Source organism: Dysidea avara, chromosome 13 (assembly GCF_963678975.1).
Source record: "Dysidea avara chromosome 13, odDysAvar1.4, whole genome shotgun sequence".
Classification (NCBI taxonomy): Eukaryota; Metazoa; Porifera; class Demospongiae; order Dictyoceratida; family Dysideidae; genus Dysidea; species Dysidea avara.
The window spans coordinates 10550117-10571859 of record NC_089284.1 but is presented as its reverse complement, the minus strand read 5'-3'; the positions used below and the strand labels follow the sequence as shown (position 1 = coordinate 10571859).

The 21743-nt window shown below is 37.5% G+C and overlaps 1 protein-coding gene across 1 annotated transcript; it reads right to left on the bottom strand.

Annotated features, from left to right (window-relative positions):
- Positions 1-8317: 8317 nt before the first annotated feature.
- On the bottom strand, positions 8318-21170 carry LOC136243606 (protein F37C4.5-like). Its single transcript, XM_066035152.1, has 10 exons — positions 20922-21170; positions 19339-19570; positions 14345-14559; positions 13480-13609; positions 13168-13400; positions 11649-11736; positions 11465-11542; positions 11234-11395; positions 10954-11187; positions 8318-8688 (listed from the first exon to the last, which is right to left on the bottom strand). Exons 1-10 carry the CDS (start codon positions 21116-21118, stop codon positions 8494-8496), a joined length of 1764 nt encoding a protein of 587 aa, XP_065891224.1. The 5' UTR covers positions 21119-21170; the 3' UTR covers positions 8318-8493.
- Positions 21171-21743: the final 573 nt, after the last annotated feature.

Genomic DNA, 21743 nt, shown 5'->3' with positions numbered 1-21743 from the left:
GTCATCTTATTGGTATACTTATAACCACAAATGTGAAGCATCACTTGCTATATTCAAGTAGCGCTGATATTACTGTTGTATTAGCTACCATGCTGGTTGTTGCTCCAGTGCTACTACTGTTGGTTGTGCTACTATAGTCTTACTATTGTTACTGTACGTGTCCCCTTCCTACACAAACCATGTAGTTAGCCATTTTATAAGGATATTTTGTGAACTGCCCAACTAATGATTTAACAAAAACTCAACTAGTTTGCATAATTCTGTTTTTAAAATATGTTGCATTGACACATTGGGTGGGGAAAAAAACTGCTACACAAAAATAATGTTTTAATCACTTCAGTATACATTGAAACAAGACTCACCAGATGGAGAGTAAAATTGCTTTCTGTACCATGAAGCAAACATGAGTTATATGTATTTGTTTACATTGTGGTAAAATAATTGCTAAGGTATAACAGCCTTTTTGCTTGAAAGCAAGGGTGGAGATTGGCCCTACCTTGATGAATTGTCTGCACTCGTGACTTACAATCAGTTAAATGTATGAGCACCTAAAATTTATTTTCTGTGTATGTAGTCACTGTACTTATTGATTCTTTTGCTCTTCCTGTTGTCTATTGCTAAGAGTATTCATCAGATAAGGAATAGCCTATAGGTGTTTCTCTCCAGACAACAAAGAGGTCATAAAAAGAAGTTTGAGAAGAATGTAAATTAGTTGGGTTTTTGCTCAGTGGGTCACAATTGCTTTTCAAGACTAGCTGTATCACAAGTACTCACATTGGTTGTGTAACTGCAAGCCAATAACATTGTAGCTGGTCACTTCACTGCCTTGGTAAGGCCACTAGAGAGCTACAATAATTGTAAATAATTGTTTGTGGCATTTGTTTGTTTGCTTGATGTGTCCATAAGGCCACTCCAAATAAGACTGTAGTCTCCCATCCTGGTGTTTTCAATATTCAGTACGGGTGGGAGGCTTAGTATCATTAAAAGATGTGACTGCTCTATTAGAGTATCTCAATCGGTGAGAGGATTTCAAGATCATGAAAACTGGCTTCTTTGTAAGCTAACCCTACCATCAGAACCATTCATATTTAGGTTTCATTGCACTTTTTAGCAATGTAAAATGGAAGGTTCCATGGGAAGTTTCTATATAGCAGCATGGGAAGTGGTTTTGGAAAAATATTGACAATAATGACATGCAATGTGGGTGCCCAGACGTAATGCGGGTGGAGGATGGGAATCTCTCAGTCTCAATCCCTATATACTTCACTGAAGTAGAGATTAAATCTCCAATATTGTATTTGCAGGTGTAGGCAACTTCCCTTGTTTCATTAATCAAACTTAATTTTTTGCTTGTACTTAAAATTGATTTTCCAAAATCTGGTTACAATTTGCAAACACCATAAATTTGCACCCTTATGTTTCTGTGAACTGCTTGTACATAAGGATTAGTGTTAGGTCAGTTTGTCTGTTAGTTTACACATGTTATGTTGTGTTAAGGAAGTCTACTTTGATCTTCCAAATGAAGATGTTTTAGAGTTACCATTTCGAAGTGATTCTTGTACTTCAACAGACACAACAAACACAAGTGACACGGATTCTACATCTTCGTAATATTTATGCACTTCATTTTGTTGCTAATATTATAAACTTTTCACAATGATTTAAACATACATAATAGTGCATTGTCATTTCCTGACCTGTGACTAATAATTATGTATAAAATATATACCACAACTTTGTGTATGTGCACGTCATTTGTATTATAATTATATTATGCACAAACTGGTGTTGTAAAGTTAATGATACAAATGCTTACTTTGAAAAACACATGGTAATGTGTTATGCGGCCAAGAGAGCTGGCATTCCACACCATGCATATATTGACAGGAAGATAGGCCACACAGCATATTTGCTCCAGCCATTCATGAGATATGGGTGGCCACTTTTTTTAAAGGGTCTATGGGCTGGGGACCAAAATTTGTCTTCATATTGCACACCTCACAAAAATTGTTATAAAAACACAAATGTGTAACTTATTTGCCTTGAAACTTGACCAGCGTGTAATGGTGAATACACCTACTAAATATGTCCACAATGGACAGGTATTGATTGGATCACATCACCTCTTTATTTGTCACACAGAACATTGCATCCAATGATCAAGTTTACCAAGTAATGAAAACCCTAATGTGTCATCAGTGTAAGTGCAGCTATCTCATTAGGTTTCCTCTGATTACCATACAAATCTCTGACCATGATGAAGTACTTCCTCTGTCCATCAGCATGCAGCTGTCTGCAAATATAATCCCACCGAGCTACGTGGGTATATGATTTTGTCACGCCATTTGTTTCTGCATTATACCAAATGACACTTCCAGTAGCTAGCTACCAGTGGGTTGAGACACTCAAACATTCATCATGGGGTAAATAGTGTACAAAAATGTCACAGATTTGGACCAGGGGCCTCTACACCTAATACCCAGGTCCTTAACCACTAAGCCACTGCTTTCACAGCTCTCCACTTCATTTGATTTCTACTTTATAAATGAAAATTCAAGCTTAATAGTAAAAGTTTATAATTTTATAGATCTATTGATGGAAATTCTCTATTATAAGTGCTACCCAATATTATAATACAGTTATAAGTTTGTCTAGACAAGAAAAAATGTGACATGTCTATATAGAGATAATAGGTAGATATCTTCTGCATTCATATATAGTATATAGATATAGTGAACATGTCTATATAGAGACCTGCAAGAAGAAGGCCATACTGTAAGCCAGGGAGTCAGAAACTTAATGTTAAAATTTTGTTGAATGCAGAAGACATTGCTATCCCACATGTACTTATAGAGGTAAGATCATTGCGGTGGTAGGATTCTACAGTAGCTAAAGGAATGATCACTGAGGAAGAATTCTAGTAAAGCATGTCTTAGATAATGCATGGCCTGTTGTGACTAGAATTGTTAGGAAAATAATGTTTGTATCTTATCAGAATAGTATCCCTGCAGTGGATACACTTTGCAATTGTCACAGTATTAATTTTCTCCAAGTGCCATTGTCTAATAATGCCCACCAAGTTGTTGACCCATGTTCTACAAAATAATTAGCCAATGTAACAGATACACAAATTATAGTATTGTACAAAGTACATCAACTTACCTTCTCAGATCTTGAATCCTACCTGTCAGTGTTTGCCTACTCTGTGCCTTGTTCACACTTGCTACTCTGCAAGTCTCTGTGATCATCAATCAAGATCCTCATCTGGATGGTCACAGGATCTTAGCATGGATGCTCTGCTTACAGAACTTTCTAACCCACAAACCAAGACACTATGGAAACCAGCCTTAACATATTAAACCAGAATACACACACACGCACACACACTGCATGTGTAATGTGCTCAGCTTATTGGGTATTAAATACTACACTTGAGTGATGACGTACACATGGTTATGTTATTACACATCTGGGATCCCAGCAAGAATAGATGTGAACTTTCCTTCACTAGAAGGACTACTTAAAGACACTACAAAAGCATTGCAAGAAAAGTCACCGTGATGAACTACAGGCTCCTTGTACAGCATACTTCTCAATCACTGCTATTTGTAATATAATTTCACTGGAGAGTAAGAAAAGTTGATGGCTTGTTTTACTGTGCTCTTCATTGTTGTCCTTACTGCCAGTAAGGTAGCTTTACTTCGCTGTCCTGACCAACAACTACCAGCTAGTGGTGATGATATGCAGCTGGACTTCAAGCAAGTCACTACCCTACAATACTGCCTGGTTGACAACTGTACCATCAAGATGATCGACACTGGAGAGAAACTGAACATTGCCTACACCACTGATAGTCTGCTTGTCACTACTCCAATGGATGACCACACTTCTACGGTGATTGCCAGACCAGAAAGAGAGCTACCTTGTGTCGGTATCCCTCATGATGGCCAAATACCGTATGTGCAACTAGCAATAGTTTCACTGGTGACTGTAGTAAGCGGGTATATAGTTGCAGTACATGTAGCATTCAAAGAACTCCGGAATGTATTTGGAAAGCTATTAATGCTACACAGTGTTGCCACGGTGGGTACTTGCATCAGCTTCTTCAGTCTACTCCCAACAATGCTCCAACTAGTGACCCACTCACTGGTATACTGCTATGTCCGCATGATCTGTTTTAGTTTATCTAGTGTCAGTCTTGAAGCACTTGCTACATGTATTTTCAGCCACATTGCCATCACCATGCATAATAGTTACAGGATGCGATCACAGATGTCAAAAGAGACCTCACAGCGTCACTTCAGATCATACATGATTTACACGATTGGTATGGCTTTGCTTGTCTTATTCCTCACGATTAGTTTTGACCTGTCCAGCCACAATTACAAAGATACACTCCTACCAAATGGTCAGTGTGCAACAACTGATGACTATGGCACCATTGTAGTAACCGTCACTGCCAATAGCATTAACAAGGTTGCTCAACTTGTGCTATTTGTCATTTACCTATACTACACATATAAAGTAAGCAAAGATGTGAGTGATGCTGGAGTCTTCAAAGGTCAGATGTCTCTCTTGCACAAAATTGCTGCTGCGATGGGTGCAATGATTGGCCTACACTACTTCCTATTCTTATTTCAAGCTGAATTTGGTGTTGGTACTAGGGAACTTGTGGTAGGAACTGTCCTTATGCAGCAGTGCCTTGTCATGGCCTTGCTCATGTACACAAAGAAGGTACGTGGTTTGTACAGAGAATGTCTCTCCACAGAGACTAAGCAGTGACTTGAAACACTGGACAATGACAGTAGCATATATATACTAAGGCTGCACACATGTTATGCCATGTATCCATTATGTATATATTGTAAAGACAACATTGTAATATGCTATGCGACATTGCAATATGTAGCTACAGTGGGATCTCATTTATCCGAACCTGCTGGGGCCAAGCGCTGTTCATAACTTTGGATAATCCGTAACTTTGAATCATCCATTCGTGCATGCATGAAATTAATGCAGTCACTTATTCACTATTATACCTGTTAAATGATAGTACTCAATGCTACTGATAGTCAACACTGTAATAAGAGCACTTATACGTACGTGTTGAGCTGGATCCTCAAAAAACATTTTAATATATATATATATATATATATATATAACTCATGGATGCAATTACACATGATCTTGAAATTTGGCACACTTGTAGTACTGCTTAACCCACTAAAAATATTTCAAATTGTTTCGTTCAAATGTCTGACATAATACATAATACTTATGATCAATCAAATTTTCACCATACATTTCCTATGGGGAAGCCATAAAAGTGCAGTGTCCTTCCCAAACTTGTAATGGAGCCAAACTGTACATGTCTGTTGTTGACCCCTTTGCTGTCACCATTAATCATTTGGTTGGCTGAAATGTTTACTCTCTTGAGAAAAATCCACTTTTATTTTTTAGCTGTTTTTCAAGATCCATCTCAACTTGTACAAGTAGGTTGTCTGCTAGGGTTTGGTTTGTGGTCACCACCAAACTATGAACGAACTAACCAATGATTACCACCAAACCATCATCAAACCATCTAATTCCCTTTAATTATTAGTCAAGTGAGTACTGCAGACCTGTTCGGTTAACCAAGTGTCCAGATGTTTGAAGGGTCTGTATAAACGAGGTCCTACTGTATATGGTACACGGAAAAAAACTGTATTGCTAATGTGTATTGCCAGTTAACAGTTATACGTTACGGTATTGCATGGAACAAAGTAATGGCTTCCTTCTAGTATTGTGTATTTGTTACAATGCGTTAGCATTTAAATGAACACATACAAAGTGGTCACAATTTTCAGAGAGATGCACGGTGAGCCAACACCTCAAACAACATTTAGTAACTTGTACATGTATTATTTTGAAATTGTAGTACCACTTGATCTGCTAAAAATCTTTTTATTCAAATGTCTGACATTTATAGACTAATATACAGCAGGTTGTGTGCCTGAAATTTGTGAATCAAAGTTAATCTCTCAAAAATTTCCACTAGCAGACTGAAATTTGTTCATTTTTGAGTGAGCAAAGTTTTGCCTAAACCTGCTGTATTCTTAAGTTTTCATAACATTGCCATAGTATCCAAGGCATGCGTGGAATTACAAAAGAATTGTTCTTCTTGCAGATTTCACTATCACAGAAATTTATGCTTGAAACTATTTTAGCTGCTTTTGGACTTCACAACAATTATCTGCTGTATGGTAGCTATGATCTGACCATCAAAGTTTCCACCAATAGTAAGCCACAAAATGCTTTGTCTTACTTATACAGTCCTTTTCCAAACTTGTATGTAATGAAGTTAATCCACACATGTCCTCTCTTATCTCACTTGTCTTCTTTTACCGTTTTCTCAGGTATCAGCTTAATGTGAATGATACTATAGTATGCATTTGTGTAATCGGGAAATATTTGCCATTCACAAGTTAAGCCCTTCCTCCAAGTTAAAAATGAAAACCAGTACATCATTATGATGTAACAGAAGTTGGTCTTTTTTCACGAGTGCATTCATGGATGCACAACATTATAATGGATAGCTAAATCAACATAGAAAGCTGCAGAGATCTGGAGAAATGAATGCAATATTGGGCTAATGTGGTATTGAAAGAATCTATAAATAGTACATTGTTGATTGAGTTATTCAATTATTTTATCACAATAATGAATTTTATCTTGATCATAAGAATATTAACAGTAGCATTATACAGAGCACTTTTCATGATATTCTTTTACTTGTTGAAAGAGGTGTACTGTTGGACTTCTGTTGATATACAGTAAGGGCAGTAGCAGTCAATTCACTACTATATAAGGTATAGATATGTGGTCTTATAACCTCCAGTGTAGAAAAACAATCCCAGCCACATTGCAAAAATGATTTAGTGATGCCTAGTAGCTAGACTACGTGAAGAGAATATTTAGCTCTACACTAATATATTAGAGTTTTTGCTAAACTCAAACCCCAAACTTCAAGCAGCTCAATATGGGGGACTAATGCTGGTTTGCCTCGGTATTTGTGGTCAAGGCTATATAATGTAATTGCCCTGTGGTCATGGTTGGTGGTTTCCTTTGATCAGAGCTGTGAAAGTGGTATATGTCTCCTGTTCAAATCTACTTCACTTAGACGCCAAGGGGAAGCAACATGTGTATTGCATACTAGCAAGTTAACTGTAAAAGTTACTATACAGTATGGTAGTACTGTATAATAGGGATCATGCTTTAAAAATATCACCCTAAAACCAGCCTCTCAATACCTTCATGGTGCCTTGGCAGTATTGGTTACGTGTGACCAAGCCAAGAGTGCCTTCAGTACGACCTGAAATGCTTTCTTAAAGTTGTTACAAAATTTAAAAAAATATTTAGCGGAATTTTCTACTGACTGACTAATGCCTTCAGACATTGATAATGGCTAAGGCTAGGTACGGGCTTGATTTTTTCACTGTTCAACGTTGCTTCGTCCAGAGATGTGCCTATGGCATACTATGGATGAAGCAACGTTGGACATCTCTTCATCCAGAGATGTGCCTTTGGCATACTACAGTACATACAATGTACATGGACTTACCTAAGCTACCTTAGTCCTCCTTTCTTTTTGCTGACAGCTCAAAGTGTTGATTCACAGTAGCTAGCGCAATGGCTTTTCTACAAGAATAATCTGTATTTTCCACAGTAATTGCAGAGGCACTTCTACTGTTCTTTGTTTGTAGCACTGTGTAACAGGCTAAACATAGCTGAAAGCGAAGCATAATTGCTGTTCATTTTTGAGTCAGTAATTGATAGCTGGGATGCACATTTGGATAAAAGCATTAACTCTGGTGCTCTAATTTCTTTTGATGTGGTATGCATGGGTTCACCAGTCATAATAATGTTACATAAAAAGTAAACAAACAAGTATCAGGAAAAATTAGGAATTTTAAGTTCCATTAGGGATCATAGAAAAAACAAAGAGGAGGGAAACAAGGGAGGTTGCCTACACCTGCAGATATACTAGTGGACATTTAACCCCCACTTGATATTCCTTATACTTGTATTCTATAGACTGAGCTAGAGGAATGTAATCCTGTATTATAGGAATTTGATAGTCATCATTCCGATAAAAATTTCAGCTAATTAATTTGTTCATTCCTATGGATAATTTTGATTGTTGCAAAAATGCCATATATGCTAGATATGCCATCTATGCTATACTGAAAATAGTATATTCCAAAAGTGTCATGAACAATAAGAGCTGCACATAACATAGATTGCCATAAGGTGCTTATTTTTTGGACCAGGCAGCAAATTCAGTTTGTTACACAAGACTGTCATACGTGAAATAAAATTATACTATGTACAGCACATAACAAGTGTAGTGATCTAAACAAACACAAAATTTCTATGATCCATTATACACTATATGTAACTGTAGTTATATACATCCATGAATGAAACTCAGTCGATTGTTAGCAAAGTGTCTTATCAGTTCTTGGGTAGTCCTTGTACTACATGTCCTGGTGGATACTCCACAGAATAGGTGAGTGTGATCGGTTGAGTAGTGTTAGTTGGAATGTTGACCACCCAGTCCAAGTTGTTACTGGAGTTCAGTGTCACTGTTCCAAATGGTAAGTTAACTGGAGTATTCACCTTCCTCACATCTGGATCATTAAGATGTACCTAATATATCACAGCAATAAAAGTGAGGGACTTCTTCAATCCTTAATACACTTAAGCTTGTTAGACGAAGACACAAAGCTATTGTAAATTATCAGCTAACAAACTACGTACATAAACTCACGACTACAGAGCAACAATAATTATATAGTGTATTGTGTTGCATCAATTTATCAATGTGTATCATACAGTATGGTAGTACTGTATATTAGAAATTATGGAAGTTTGGGTTTTTCTGGCCAAAAAAAAATCACCCAAAAACCAGCTTCCCAATACTATCCTGGCACCTTGGTGATATTGGTTAGGTAAAACCAAGCCCAAAAGTGCCTTCAGTACGACCCTAAATGCTTCAGCTATGAAATTTTAATTTTTTATTTATTTAATGGACCAACTGCCTGCCTGATTCATATGATTTTGCTCACTTGGGTGCGTACGGACAAACATAGGTAGATAGGTACACACACTTTTACGAAAATAATTTCAGTAAACCATGCACGCCCACAACCGGCCTTTGGCCGGCTGTGGGCATGTGTCTGGTTTAAGAATTACGAATTTTAAGTTTGATTAGGGATCATAGAAAAAAAAAGCAGGGAAACAAGGGAAGTCGCCTACACCTGCAGATATACTAGTGAACATTTAATCCCTAATTCAGTCATGGGTATAGATTGAAGCAGGGACTAAATGTCCACTAGTATATCTACAGGTGTAGGTGTCCTCCCTTGTTTCCCTACTTTTTCATTCTTCATGACAGCACATTCGATTTTTCACCAAGAACACAATCACCAAGAACACAAACAAAGCTACAAACTATCAAATCTCATAATCAAAATCAGCTAGACTGAGTGGTTTGCTGGCTACTTTTCCCAAGCAAGGTGACGATCTGTACAGGCGGTCTGGGGTTCTAATGGAGCTCTGGCCAGCCTGGGGATGGCTATATGTGGCTGTACAGCTCCATGGTGTTAAATAAAGACCAGTGCTGTAAATGTTCTTTCATTTTAGCCAGTTTTGAGACCTCAATGGCCCATAACTTGGCCTAATCCATCCCTACACCTTCCTCTTAAAAAAAATTTAAACAGCATTTGCCCTTCTTCAGGCCCCACCCACCACCCACCCCTTTTGGAGCTCGCCTGATATACAGTAAACATCAAGTTAAAACCAACTAAAATGGCGGGGAACTTAGCTGTTGGCTATTTGTACAGTTGATGCTCTGGAAGGTAAGGAATGGTATACAACATGTAAAAATTTGGTGCATATAGCTTCAACCATTGGTGAACTACGTACAACACACTGAATACCTAAATTGATACTTTTAAATAGGCAATAAGCAGTGTTGGGAGTAATGCGTTATGTAATATTATTACTTTTGTGGAAACTAAGTAATATAACGAAATACGCTATAAAAACAGGTAATATAACTCAAGTTACTTTACTAACAAATGTAACGTGTTACCTAAGTAATATAGTTACTGTAACGAGTCTAATATTACTTAATATTATTACTACAAGTAACAAAGTTACTAATCTCGTTAGTTATCCTCTGAGTAACGCCTAGCCACAACGAAATAACGAAGCCTACTGAATGAAGCTTATTCACCAGCTTCTTACTTATAACCAAGATTTGCACATTATCCAACAACGCAATCATGTCGCGTGATAACGTGGTAGTTTCACACGTGACAGCTTAAGGCTGTGGACACAAAGTAATATAATATGTAATATTATTATGGTTACTTTATTTTATGGGTAATATGTAACTGTAACTAAATAGTTCAGTTGCAAGTAATATATAATATGTAACTAGTTACTTTTACAAAGTAACTTTCCCAACACTGGCAATAAGACCGGGACTGGGTCACATTTGTAGTCGTGGAACGATTAGTTCTAGCATTTGACAGAGTCGTGCACGTGATCCATCATGCTGTCTGTGCATGTGGGGTTATTGCTTCAACTTTCGGCAATCGGACTATCAGTAATTGTATTTCTTCTAGTCATAGGTAGGATCAGTTGGGCTTTTAGTAATTCACAATGCCATGCATGTGATCAGTTGTACTGTCTGAGTGGGGTTGCTTTTTAGTAACATAAATATTCTGCAGAGCTGTATAGTATTTTCCCAGTACATATATGTAACTAATTGGTGCTGTATGGAAAATACAGTATGCAGCGGCACTTTGATCCTCCCACACAAAGTACAATATACCCAAATAGTGTATCATTGCAACTATGCTACTTACTACAGTAATATTTGTGATACTATGCTATTATTCTCACCTTAATCCTCTCATCAGTACTAAGAGGCAGTTGTTCTGAGAGGGTGACCTTGACCTGTTCCTGTTTAGTGTTCTTCACCTCAAACATGTGTCTGTAGCCAACAGTGACACTCTTGGAGATTAGTCCACTCTGTCCACGTAACACCTTCACTGGTATAGTGGTCAGTCTAATGGAGGGGTCTACTCCCAGTGAACAATGGAACTCTTCAGATGGTGACACATCTTTCAATGATGACTGTTTTACAAACAAGTTATTTAAAAGTGACTGTAGATTTGTATACCTTAGCAACAAAGTTGTTGTCAAGGAACACATTGGCAGGTCCAGACAACAGAGCATAAGATGAAGTGTTCTTGACAACAGCTTGTAGGTAGGTGTGTGAAGACATTCGAGGTATAATGGCATACTCAAATTCTGGCTTTAGATCAACTAAGGCAACGGTGACCTGTTAAACAAGTAACCAGTTAAGTATTATACTGTACAAACTGGTCACATATTCACTAGTAATGATTACTTTGTGTTCAGTGTTATCAGAAGGAATAGTGGCCATTCTTGGAATGTTGAAAGCTACACTAGTCCAGTTAGTCTCCACCTACAGTATCACATTGATATAACGTACATTACAAATCTATGTATAAGTGTGGCATCATGGACATAGTTAAACACAACATAGAAATACTAACACACTACACAAACACCTGTGTTGTAGTTATCTCAACTGGTTGTGCAAGTCCACGAAGTGCATCCTCACCACCACCATCATCATCCATGGCTAGACACTCAAGTCTATCAAGACATTAAGTACATAATGTATAGTAGCCTCATTCTCTCCCATTTTGATCTCAGTGACCCTTTTCCCAGCCCTCACTTTCACCATAATCTTATATGTAATAACTGCAGTCTTTCTTTCACATGTATCCTGGTACTGTTTAAGTAGGGATTGCCCCAAAACTTTTGCATGCAACCCAAAATTTTGCTTTTGACAATCATCCTAGAGATAGCTTACGCGACAAAAATTACCTTCATGGAATAGTACTAGTCCGTATAATATATAACAAAACACTTATAGGTGGCCGGATATAGAATTTTAAAAAATCGCCAAAACTCAAATGTTAGTCTCACTGCCTACAGTTGCAAGACTGGAGGCCAAACGAAACAATGCATGGCCACCATTTTAAGCCACAATAACAAAAATTCACCAGTGGGATGTGCCTTTTGGGATTCCGATGAGTGTAGGCCCTCTGTGCCTTGTCTTTTCTTTTATCTTCAATCAGACTGGTTGTCTTCTGCATCCAACGAAACCATATCAAGGCATTAAATTTCTGTATCAACACTTTCTTTCAGCAGCATATTTAGATGCCACAAAAATATTTCTGAGCTAGTGCTTCAGTCCCAGCATTACTATAATAGCTAGATATCTACAACTTCATGATTGGGATGCCATTAGTGATAGGTTCGCAGCCACACCCATCAGATCTAGGTGGACTAATAACAATAGAGTACGGAGACCATGCACCGCACTTAACAGTAAACAACATGACCTCACCCCTTATTAGTCTAGCTACCTGCACATCTCTTGGCTGACTCATGATACTCTAATACAACAGTCATGTATGATATTCTAATAGAACAGTCACAAGTTACACCGTAGCTAGCTGTGCTACAACTAAAAACTAAACATACTCGTATTTTAAAAAAAAGTTAATTTAAAAATGAAGTAGGGATCTACGTAGCAATAAAAAGTAGTGAAATAAGATATGAATGATGGCATTATAGCATAGCTTGGTGGGAAAGTCCCTACTTTGGCATATCGGCTATAACAATTATTTTGTTCAATGCCAAAGTAGGGACTTCCCACCAAGCTATGCTGTAATACTATCATTCATCTCTATAAATTAACAATTGTAAAAAAATTACTAGTGTGTATATTTTGTGGCTTAACCTGTAAACAAAAAATTGAAGTTAGTAAGTTATACTAGAAAGGTAATAATTTAGCTACCTGGACCAAAATTTAATATATATTACACATATATACACACCTAGAGCTCATACCATACAACATATATCAAAATATCCCCACAGCCTTTATAGGACCCCATGTATGCCTAAAGAAAATGTCTTTACACAGAATTATGACTTCACTAAAAACAAACTACTTTTAGTGTTAACAGGACAACATGGGCAGGGTTAGAACGAAGACTCGAGAATTGCACATACCCAATATCCTCAAATCCTATAGTTGTCATATAGCTAGTATTTTTACTTCTTTCATTGTAGCCACGGCGCATGTTTCGCTTAGGCATGATGGTAACAGGTTGTTTAAACTTGAGTAGCTGCACATCCAGTTCAGGTACAGATCCACCAATACTTGGGTTAGCAGTGGACAATGACAACTTAGCATCCAGCCAGTCCTCACCAGTTGACTGCTTTATCAGACCATAATACAACACCTAATTGACATAACAACGTTAACACATGTACAATTGAACTGTGTGTGTTCTATTAGAGTATATTATGAACACAACTGACCTTCATGGTCTTGTCATTACTGAACACCCTCAGGTCATATTGTGGAGTCCAGGAGGCATTGGACACAACATAAGACAATGCTAACACAACATCAGTGTCAGAAGCTGCCTCAAGGCTGATACATACACATCTAAACAAAACATAACGCACCAATAAATTGACTATTTTTCTGGTAGCAGCCACATACATCAAACAATTTCAGTTTTAAATGTTGTACACTACCAAAACATTAGCTTACTATGATCTGTAAACCAAAAGTAAACAATGGAGAGGAGAGTACCTAGTTTGTTGAAACACTGCACAACTTTTAGTAGCCATGACATTGTGCTGTATACTCTTGACTAACACTGAGTTTGTGTTAAACTACATGTGTCACTGAGTATACCCCACTTAGTAACAGCAGAAATTTAAGTTTCAATACCTACAGGAAATTAGAGTAAGACATGGCTTTTTGCCAATTTTGCCAGACCAAAATTAACAAAGGAAGATGATTGATATACTCTAATAGAACAGCCAAACACATGTATTCAGTACAAGAGTCACACAGTAAACTACTTAACAAAAGGGCCTAAAGGCTAAGCTTAAAGCTATGGTATAGCATCTCAAAACAATCTTGCTGAAGGGCTGACTAACCAAGATTGCTTTCTACTTTCTTGTACCACTGTTAACATGAGTACCACTGTTAACATGAGTACCACTGTTAACATGAGTACCACTGTTAACATGAGTACCACTGTTAACATGAGGACCAACTCACGACACTTTATACAGTAACATCAGCGTAGAAAGTGGTGTCTCTCACTGTTGTATTTATATCATCATCAAATATGTAAACACACAATTTATAAACATGGACCATTTATACCTGTTGGTTTTAGCATCTTTAACAGTAGTGGGGTTCAAGTCTTGGGCATTCTTCCTTAGTACATTAAGTTGTTCAGTCAGGGTTGACTTCTCACGATCATACACCCTCCATTGTTCATCAAGATGAGACATCTTGTCCTGGTAAGCTGTAAGGAAGCCCATCACTCCATCAACACTTCCACTCTTCAGTATCTCACTCATGTCAGCTTTCTCCTCCTGTGGAAGAAATGTAACTGGTTTACAAGTAAAGATTAAAACAGACAGGATTGCACATATACTGTGTTACTAAGGGAAGCTAGTCAACATGACAGATAGAAGAGAGAAAGCATGATAAGTATAAGTGAGGCGAGCAAGGAAAATTTGTGATCCAAAAGTAACTGATACAAACAATAAAATGTCTATAAAATGTCTAGGGCCCACCAGGAGGAACAGGTATACAGTGCCTGAAAAAAACAGTCAGACAATTTCTGATCATTTTTAGTATTTGTCTGACCAAATGTCATGTTGATCTGACATAACGTAAGTACCAGCTAAATAGTGTATCAAAATATTTTTGTGTCCCTGCAGATGGTTATGTGGCTAGTTTTCAATACCAATACTTCGTAGCTTTTGTATACAATATGTCTGATCAGTTTTGAATTTGTTCTGACATTTTGTCAGGACATTGCAAAGTCGTAATTTCAGGCTCTGGGTATACATACAAAATGATGGAGGCATGGCTTACCAATTAAAATTTTTAAAAACCTCAGTGTTAGATTCAAGTCTTTACCAACCACGTCTGACATATAGATAATCTTTCTGAATACAATACAATATAATATTATTTTGGTGCACTCATATTTACTATACTCTAATAGAACAGTCACGCTTTTAAACAGATCATTAACACATTAATGATGTAAAAATCCATCTGACTGTTTGTCTGAAACTCACATATTATTTTTTTGCAAGCTACGTACTTTAATGTATTGAAATGTTTACGAAGGTCATCACGTGCAACTAAAGTAGACTTTAAATGAAGTTTCTAATGGTTGTCATTTGCTGTCTACTATGGGAGTAGAGAAAAACATTCTAGCTCTGTGGTATTTGGATATTGAGCTGGTAAACAAAAGTTGTTAAATCAACCCAACCCAGGATTAATCGCTACTCAAGATTGCAACTATTTTCAATCATATTTATTTCATGCACACTTGTGCTCATCTTTAACTTTAGTTTTTTCAACACTAAAAAGGTGTATAGTACATTTTACAGGTAGGGCATGCATGGGTAGGAAAGGCAAGTCAGTGGGTTTACAATATGACAAGCTGGTCCAGCATGTAGGGAAAGTATCTAGTACTAGGCTTACATATATATGTGTGTAATAGTTATGCCATGGTTGTGAGGGATTTTGCTGATATATATACCCGAACCGCAGGCCTGAGGGGTAAGGGTGTATTTATCTGACAGTCGTGGTATAAGTGACTAGCACTGGTACCTGCCCTACGGTGCAGGACTGCTTACAATGTCATGCGCTTTTCACTAAGTTTAATCTTGTAGCTATCTAGTGACAAAAATTCCTACACAGATTTGGAAACCCAAGTATAAAACATAAAACATCACTTGTCTATACTTTTAACGTAGTTTAACATGATTATGCTTCAAGGCACACATTCAGAAAATGTTGTACCAATAATGTTCAGAATAAAACTGTAGTATATTGTGTTTACCTATAGTGTTTACCATACAGGTACAAATGGTGCTAGTAGTAGTACCTGTCCTATTATGCACGCTATATATGTATATATGTAACATTATAAATTTGATGTAAAATGCTGACAAGAAGACTGAATTAGTACATACCGTTGTAGTATTGGTGTACCTGCTTCACAGTGCAGCACTTACTGTACTGTGTATGTTACGTGCTAAATGTGCAGAGCCATCTCCACATTAACTTAGTAATGGGAACCAAGCATTAAACATCAGTGCCATTCATGTAACTATGTAGCATGCATGGTGATGTCACTTTTAAAGAAGGGTGTAGCTCTAAGCTAAGCCTTATATTATCACACAGGTTTACCACAACGGTGTAAACAATAAATATAATGTTAGTAGTAACTGTCATACAGGCCATACAGGTAATGATACCATTCAGATTCTACATGACATTTGACTTACTGACTACAAAAAGAAATGAAGTTGTACATAATGTAGCATGTAGCATCAGTATACACTGCCCTACAACACTGGTATGGTACAGGAGTTTCACATGTTATGCATTCAAGTCAGGTGATAGATTGTTGTGACTGATACCTGTGCATTCCTTACATGCCATTATTACACTATTAATTTCTGTATACTTAAAAATATTTTAAAGCTTTCAGTGGCCAGCACTGAAGGTATGACAGCAACATGTGCTGCAGCCTTTGGATTACCTAACCTAACAAACTGGAACTTGAGACTACAATTACTTAACTTAGCTAACAATAAGGTGAAACAAAAATGGGCCAAAGCAAAGAAGCAATTAATGCTAGCCTATATAATGTACTAAACAATACTATCTTGTCATCATCTCAACACCTTCCTCAGTAAAGTATAAGTTATATTGATTGCAAGGACAAAAACACTAGAAAAAAAATAACAAAAAAACAAGTTGATGTTGTGCTACTTCTAAAAACCAGGAGCCATGCAGCTAGCTAACTTATCTGGAATTAACCATGGATAGTATATGCTACTATGAATTAACCAACTATGTATTACTATTTTATAATAGGGTAGTTGGTTTTGGGTTGTGCAATAATATTATTAGCTAATTCTCATATTTTGTGATTCATGAAATTTTTGTAATTCGTTCAATTACGTTACTATGCACTGCCAAAGAAGCGCTTGTTAAACAAACCACTTTTACACATATTACGCACAGAAGTATCTTCTAAATTGTTTTATAGTTTGACTATCGTGTTTTTTCCCACAAATTCTCTCGACAAAGCCTCAAAGCTACTCTTCATTTTCATTCGTGTACGTAAGGGATACACCCCCTTTCAACTCGAAGCGATAGGCTATTCCTGGTAGTGTACGAGGCCTGCAACATTGTTTTTCAGTTGTTAAATGCATGAAAACCTCAAAGGGAAGGTAGTTTACAAAGTCTGAGGAAAGTTGCCGCACCCATATTTCAGTCCGCCAAAAAGAAATCACCTCAGAGCAAAGTTCACCTGTGCAGAAGTTTAATACAGACTTCATTTTGCTTTTACTTCTTATGTAAAAGCTGCTTTTACCAATATTTAATGATTTTGCTCATGTGGGTGCATACAGACAAACATAGGTAGATAAGTAGATAGGTACACACACACACACACACACACACACACACACACACACACACACACACACACACACACACACACACACACACACACACACACACACACACACACACACACACACACACACACTTTTTACGAAAACAATTTCAATAAACCAGGCTGTGGGTTTAAAAATAACAACAATGTTGAAACAGGTAAGCAGGTGTCCAGTGAGAGAATAATGGCAGTACATGTAACAGAAAAAAGGTGTAACCAAAAAGGTTACATGTAACAAAAAACTGTTGAAGCCAAAAAAAACACTTGTAACCAAGGTCAGGTAAAAAGAAAAAAAGAGGCAATGCTACTACTCGGATTCGATCCGGGGACTGAGCACATCTGGTCCGGTATATCCTCCATACTGAGTCGTCTCCAGTTTAGTCGTCCTACCCACTGCTGCTGTTGGCTCAGTCATAACTTGAGCACTCTACCGCTTTGACCAAATGTGATCTGTAGTTTACTCAAGCCTATAAGTTGTTTATAAAGGCCAGCTTAAGTTGAATGGAAAGCTGTTTACTTGTGGTTTGCAGAAAGAATTCAAGCAAAATTTTTGTTTACACCCTTGCACTAATCATGCTGTAAATGACGAACAATGGCAGTTAGAAGCTTTACTTAAAAGTGAGGTAATTCTTAGATGATGAGTGCTTTGTTTGACACAAAAAATGCTTTGATACGTGCATCAGCTGGAGAGTAAATCATTGGACGCCATCATTGTAGACAGTCAGACAGATGGCTTTTCAGCTTTATATATATAGATAAGATTTCACTCAGGGCACACTCTCCTGATAGGTGAAAGAATTACAGAATACTCACCCCATTTGTTTTATAACACTAGCATCTGATGATCGATTGTGGTTTCAATAGTGTGGGCAAATAGCTTTCAGAATGTTATTACTACGTCATTATGTTTCAACACACGCCAGGATTGTGGGATGTTTTGGGGTGTAAAGGATCTATGGTACAATATTAAATCTTAGCTACTGTGGCAGTAAGTAAGTTAATACGTACTTACAACTATAAGCTACTCACCTAGTTAACATATTTTTCTTGTTTCGTGGTCTGCTCAAGACTGATATGCTCCCTTGTGCAGTAGGTAGAAATATGCATCCACGCATCGCCCAAGCAATTGTTTTACAGTTAGAATAAAGTTTAGTTACTGTCAAATAATATCTAAACTTAGCAACTGCATTGAGTCTTGCCTAATGTGTAAACTAAAACCCACAATAAAACGTTCTGTGTTGCTCAATAAAATGAGGCAAAGCGTTTCACATCTTTGAACTGGTTGGGCATCAAAGCCATGAGCAAACTGCTTTCCCATGATATTGCCTGGGCAATATGCCAGTTAAACCTTGAGCGGCACCTTTGAACACCTGTGGTGTATATATACATATCAATTACCAATTCTATCATGTCTGCAGACAAAAATTACCACCCTTGAGACTTTACATAGACAAAAACGGATGATATCTAGAGTCTAGACCAGCTGTAAAAAGGTCTGGCTTTAAAAAGTGAGTAATGTGTAAAATTAAAGGGAAAGGAAAATGGCTACCTAGCTCCCCAGATATCACATCTAAGATTTCACATCTTTGTAACACTAGCTATTTTTTGAAGGCTATACCTTTTTTACAGCACTATACACAGCAACAGCTAGGAGACTAACTTTTGAGGAGTCTGAAAATTTACATATCTGCTCTGCAAACTTATTCAGTATTGTCCTCTGTTTGTTAATGACCTCCAACTTGAATGTGAGGAATTTCTCCTTCTCTACAAGTTCCTTGATCTCATCCTGCAACTTGTCATACTGCTTTTTGTCTCCCTTAGTCTTCTCATCATAGTTGGTCTTGGACTGGTATATGACATCAGTAATAATTGCATCACCCTCACCTTCAACCCTGTAGTGGAGACAAGTATGTTATACTACATTTACAATTAAAGCAGCCTGTTTCTACAAAATAAAGGATATATACTATACTACCATCATTTCCACCTACTGTATTATGACATGATCACAGTGGTACATAGATAGTATACGTAGAATATACTATCTATGATATAACAATGGTGTGTCACTCCAATAACTAGTATACTGTGATCTGTGACTATGGTCAAATAGAAAGCCAACAAACAAGGTCAATTTTGAGCAACCTGTTTTTCAGGATGAGTGATGAATCAAATAAACAATATTGGTCAGTAGTCAAGATAGAATTATGACAAATCAATAGTCAAAAAGCTGACCATGTCTGTTGCAGATCATAGCATAGTAGTTAATGGAGTGACAATCCTTTGCACAGCTATATTGTGCAGCCAGACTACCTTGTCATTGGGAAGGGATTGGTTGTACAGTAGATTTATAAAATGGTCACCAGATCTCTTTCTCCCCAACCCAATGACACAAGAAGAAAAGTGATGTTAATGTTATTATATCTGCTTTACCTATTTAGGAAATGTGATTTGGCTGCACAAGACCAGGTGGAAAGAAGGCTAAGTCCTTAAATGCTGCAAACATATACACATCCTTCAAAATTACCCAGGGGAATATAAAGCAGAAGAGAGAACTCATGATCATGGAATGCTTGTGACTGGTACTTACTAATTCCAGATTTATACATGGCGTAACAATATATCATAGGCAGTGGATACTGAACCGAAAGTCGGTTCAATGACTTACCAGCTAGCTATTGAACCGACAGTAAAACTTACGAGAAAGAAAGTTACTAAAAGTAGTTACTGAACTGAAAGGTTTTTATTTTTGCGTCTAGTAGTTTCCCCGAGCATTTGATTTTAGGGGACGCGAAAAGTAGCATTAGCATTAGGCTTGGGTTCAGCTTTGGTTTCTTTCTTAGTGAGACTACTATGTGAGTAGCATTTATAGGGTAGAAAAGTAAGGGTAGTGGGTAGCTAGCAGCGATAGCACACTGCCTACAGTTCCAGTAGTCCGGGCCAGGTTGAGTTTTGTGGGTTTTTTTTCCGTGTAGTGACCCTTTTTTGTCTAAGTTTTATTGTTGGTTCAATAGCGAGTCCGGCTCATTGAACCGACTTTCGGTTCAGTAACCACTGCCTATTAATGCACCTATCAATATTAAGCCCCACTACCCCCCTCCCGAGCGTACATGGAGGAATAGTGGGGGATTTGATTACATTTGACCTTAAAAATCGCCCCACTAGTGGGGCATTTGACTGTTCAAAAATTTTAGCACTCGCTTGACTTTATACTTGTTTTTACGAGTATTTAAAACAACCAACCTTAAAGATTTAGGGTCCACGACTGAAGGAAGCTGATTGACTACGACATCATTTTCACCTTTCTTCACGCTCACTCTGATCAGTCGCTTCACTTCAGCACGGTCACGATACACCACCACACCACCGACCTCTAAGTCACTGGAGTTAAACTCGCCAGCAGGAACCTTGGAACTCGCTATGTCTTCTTCCAACACCATACTTGATACTGGACTAATCTGGATCACGCGATCAGGGGTTGGTTAATATTAATCAGTTTTTCCCCGGGGCTAGATGGATGCCCTTTCAACCACCTCCAGCACAGATAGCATTATGCACTGGACAAAAACTGTAAAACAATGTATGTGCATTTGACTTCTGGTGTAAAAATCTGAATTATACACCTATGGAATCCAAAAATGGATTTTAACATGCTTCATTAATGAGAAAGTAATGAAATGTATAGTCTCTTAAAGTCAGCTACAGTAATGGAGACTTTTAATATCAGACTGCTTGGGCTGTTTTCATTCAAAAACAAGTCATGTGTACTAGTCATTCTCCTTGCAAACTATGTAACAGCTATGGCTAAAATCAGTGGACCATATGAATATTCGAGCGTTAATCGGATGGCTGCAGGTTGAAGGCTGCCAAGGTCCAGTCATGGATTTTTTCTCTCCTTTCTCCACCTTTTCAAACAGTTTCTGTAACAACTTTAAACAGGCTGTAGGACCAGGTGTCCTACAGACCTTCAGCACTTGTGCTGTTAAGCCTTAATAAATAAATATGAGCAATTGACAAAATTTTAGTTGAATTACAATATACTTGCTACTTCCTTTCCACTTAACA

What these genes read in the sequence shown, in the direction of transcription:
- LOC136243606 (XM_066035152.1), bottom strand. Translation starts at nt 21,118, where the DNA reads ATGGTGTTGGAAGAAGACATAGCGAGTTCCAAGGTTCCTGCTGGCGAG. An exon ending in GTGGACCCTAAATCTTTAAG is followed by an intron (nt 19,571 to 20,921) that starts GTTGGTTGTTTT and finishes TCTCCACTACAG; the next exon opens with GGTTGAAGGTGAGGGTGATG. An exon ending in TTGAGATAACTACAACACAG is followed by an intron (nt 11,543 to 11,648) that starts GTGTTTGTGTAG and finishes GTGATACTGTAG; the next exon opens with GTGGAGACTAACTGGACTAG.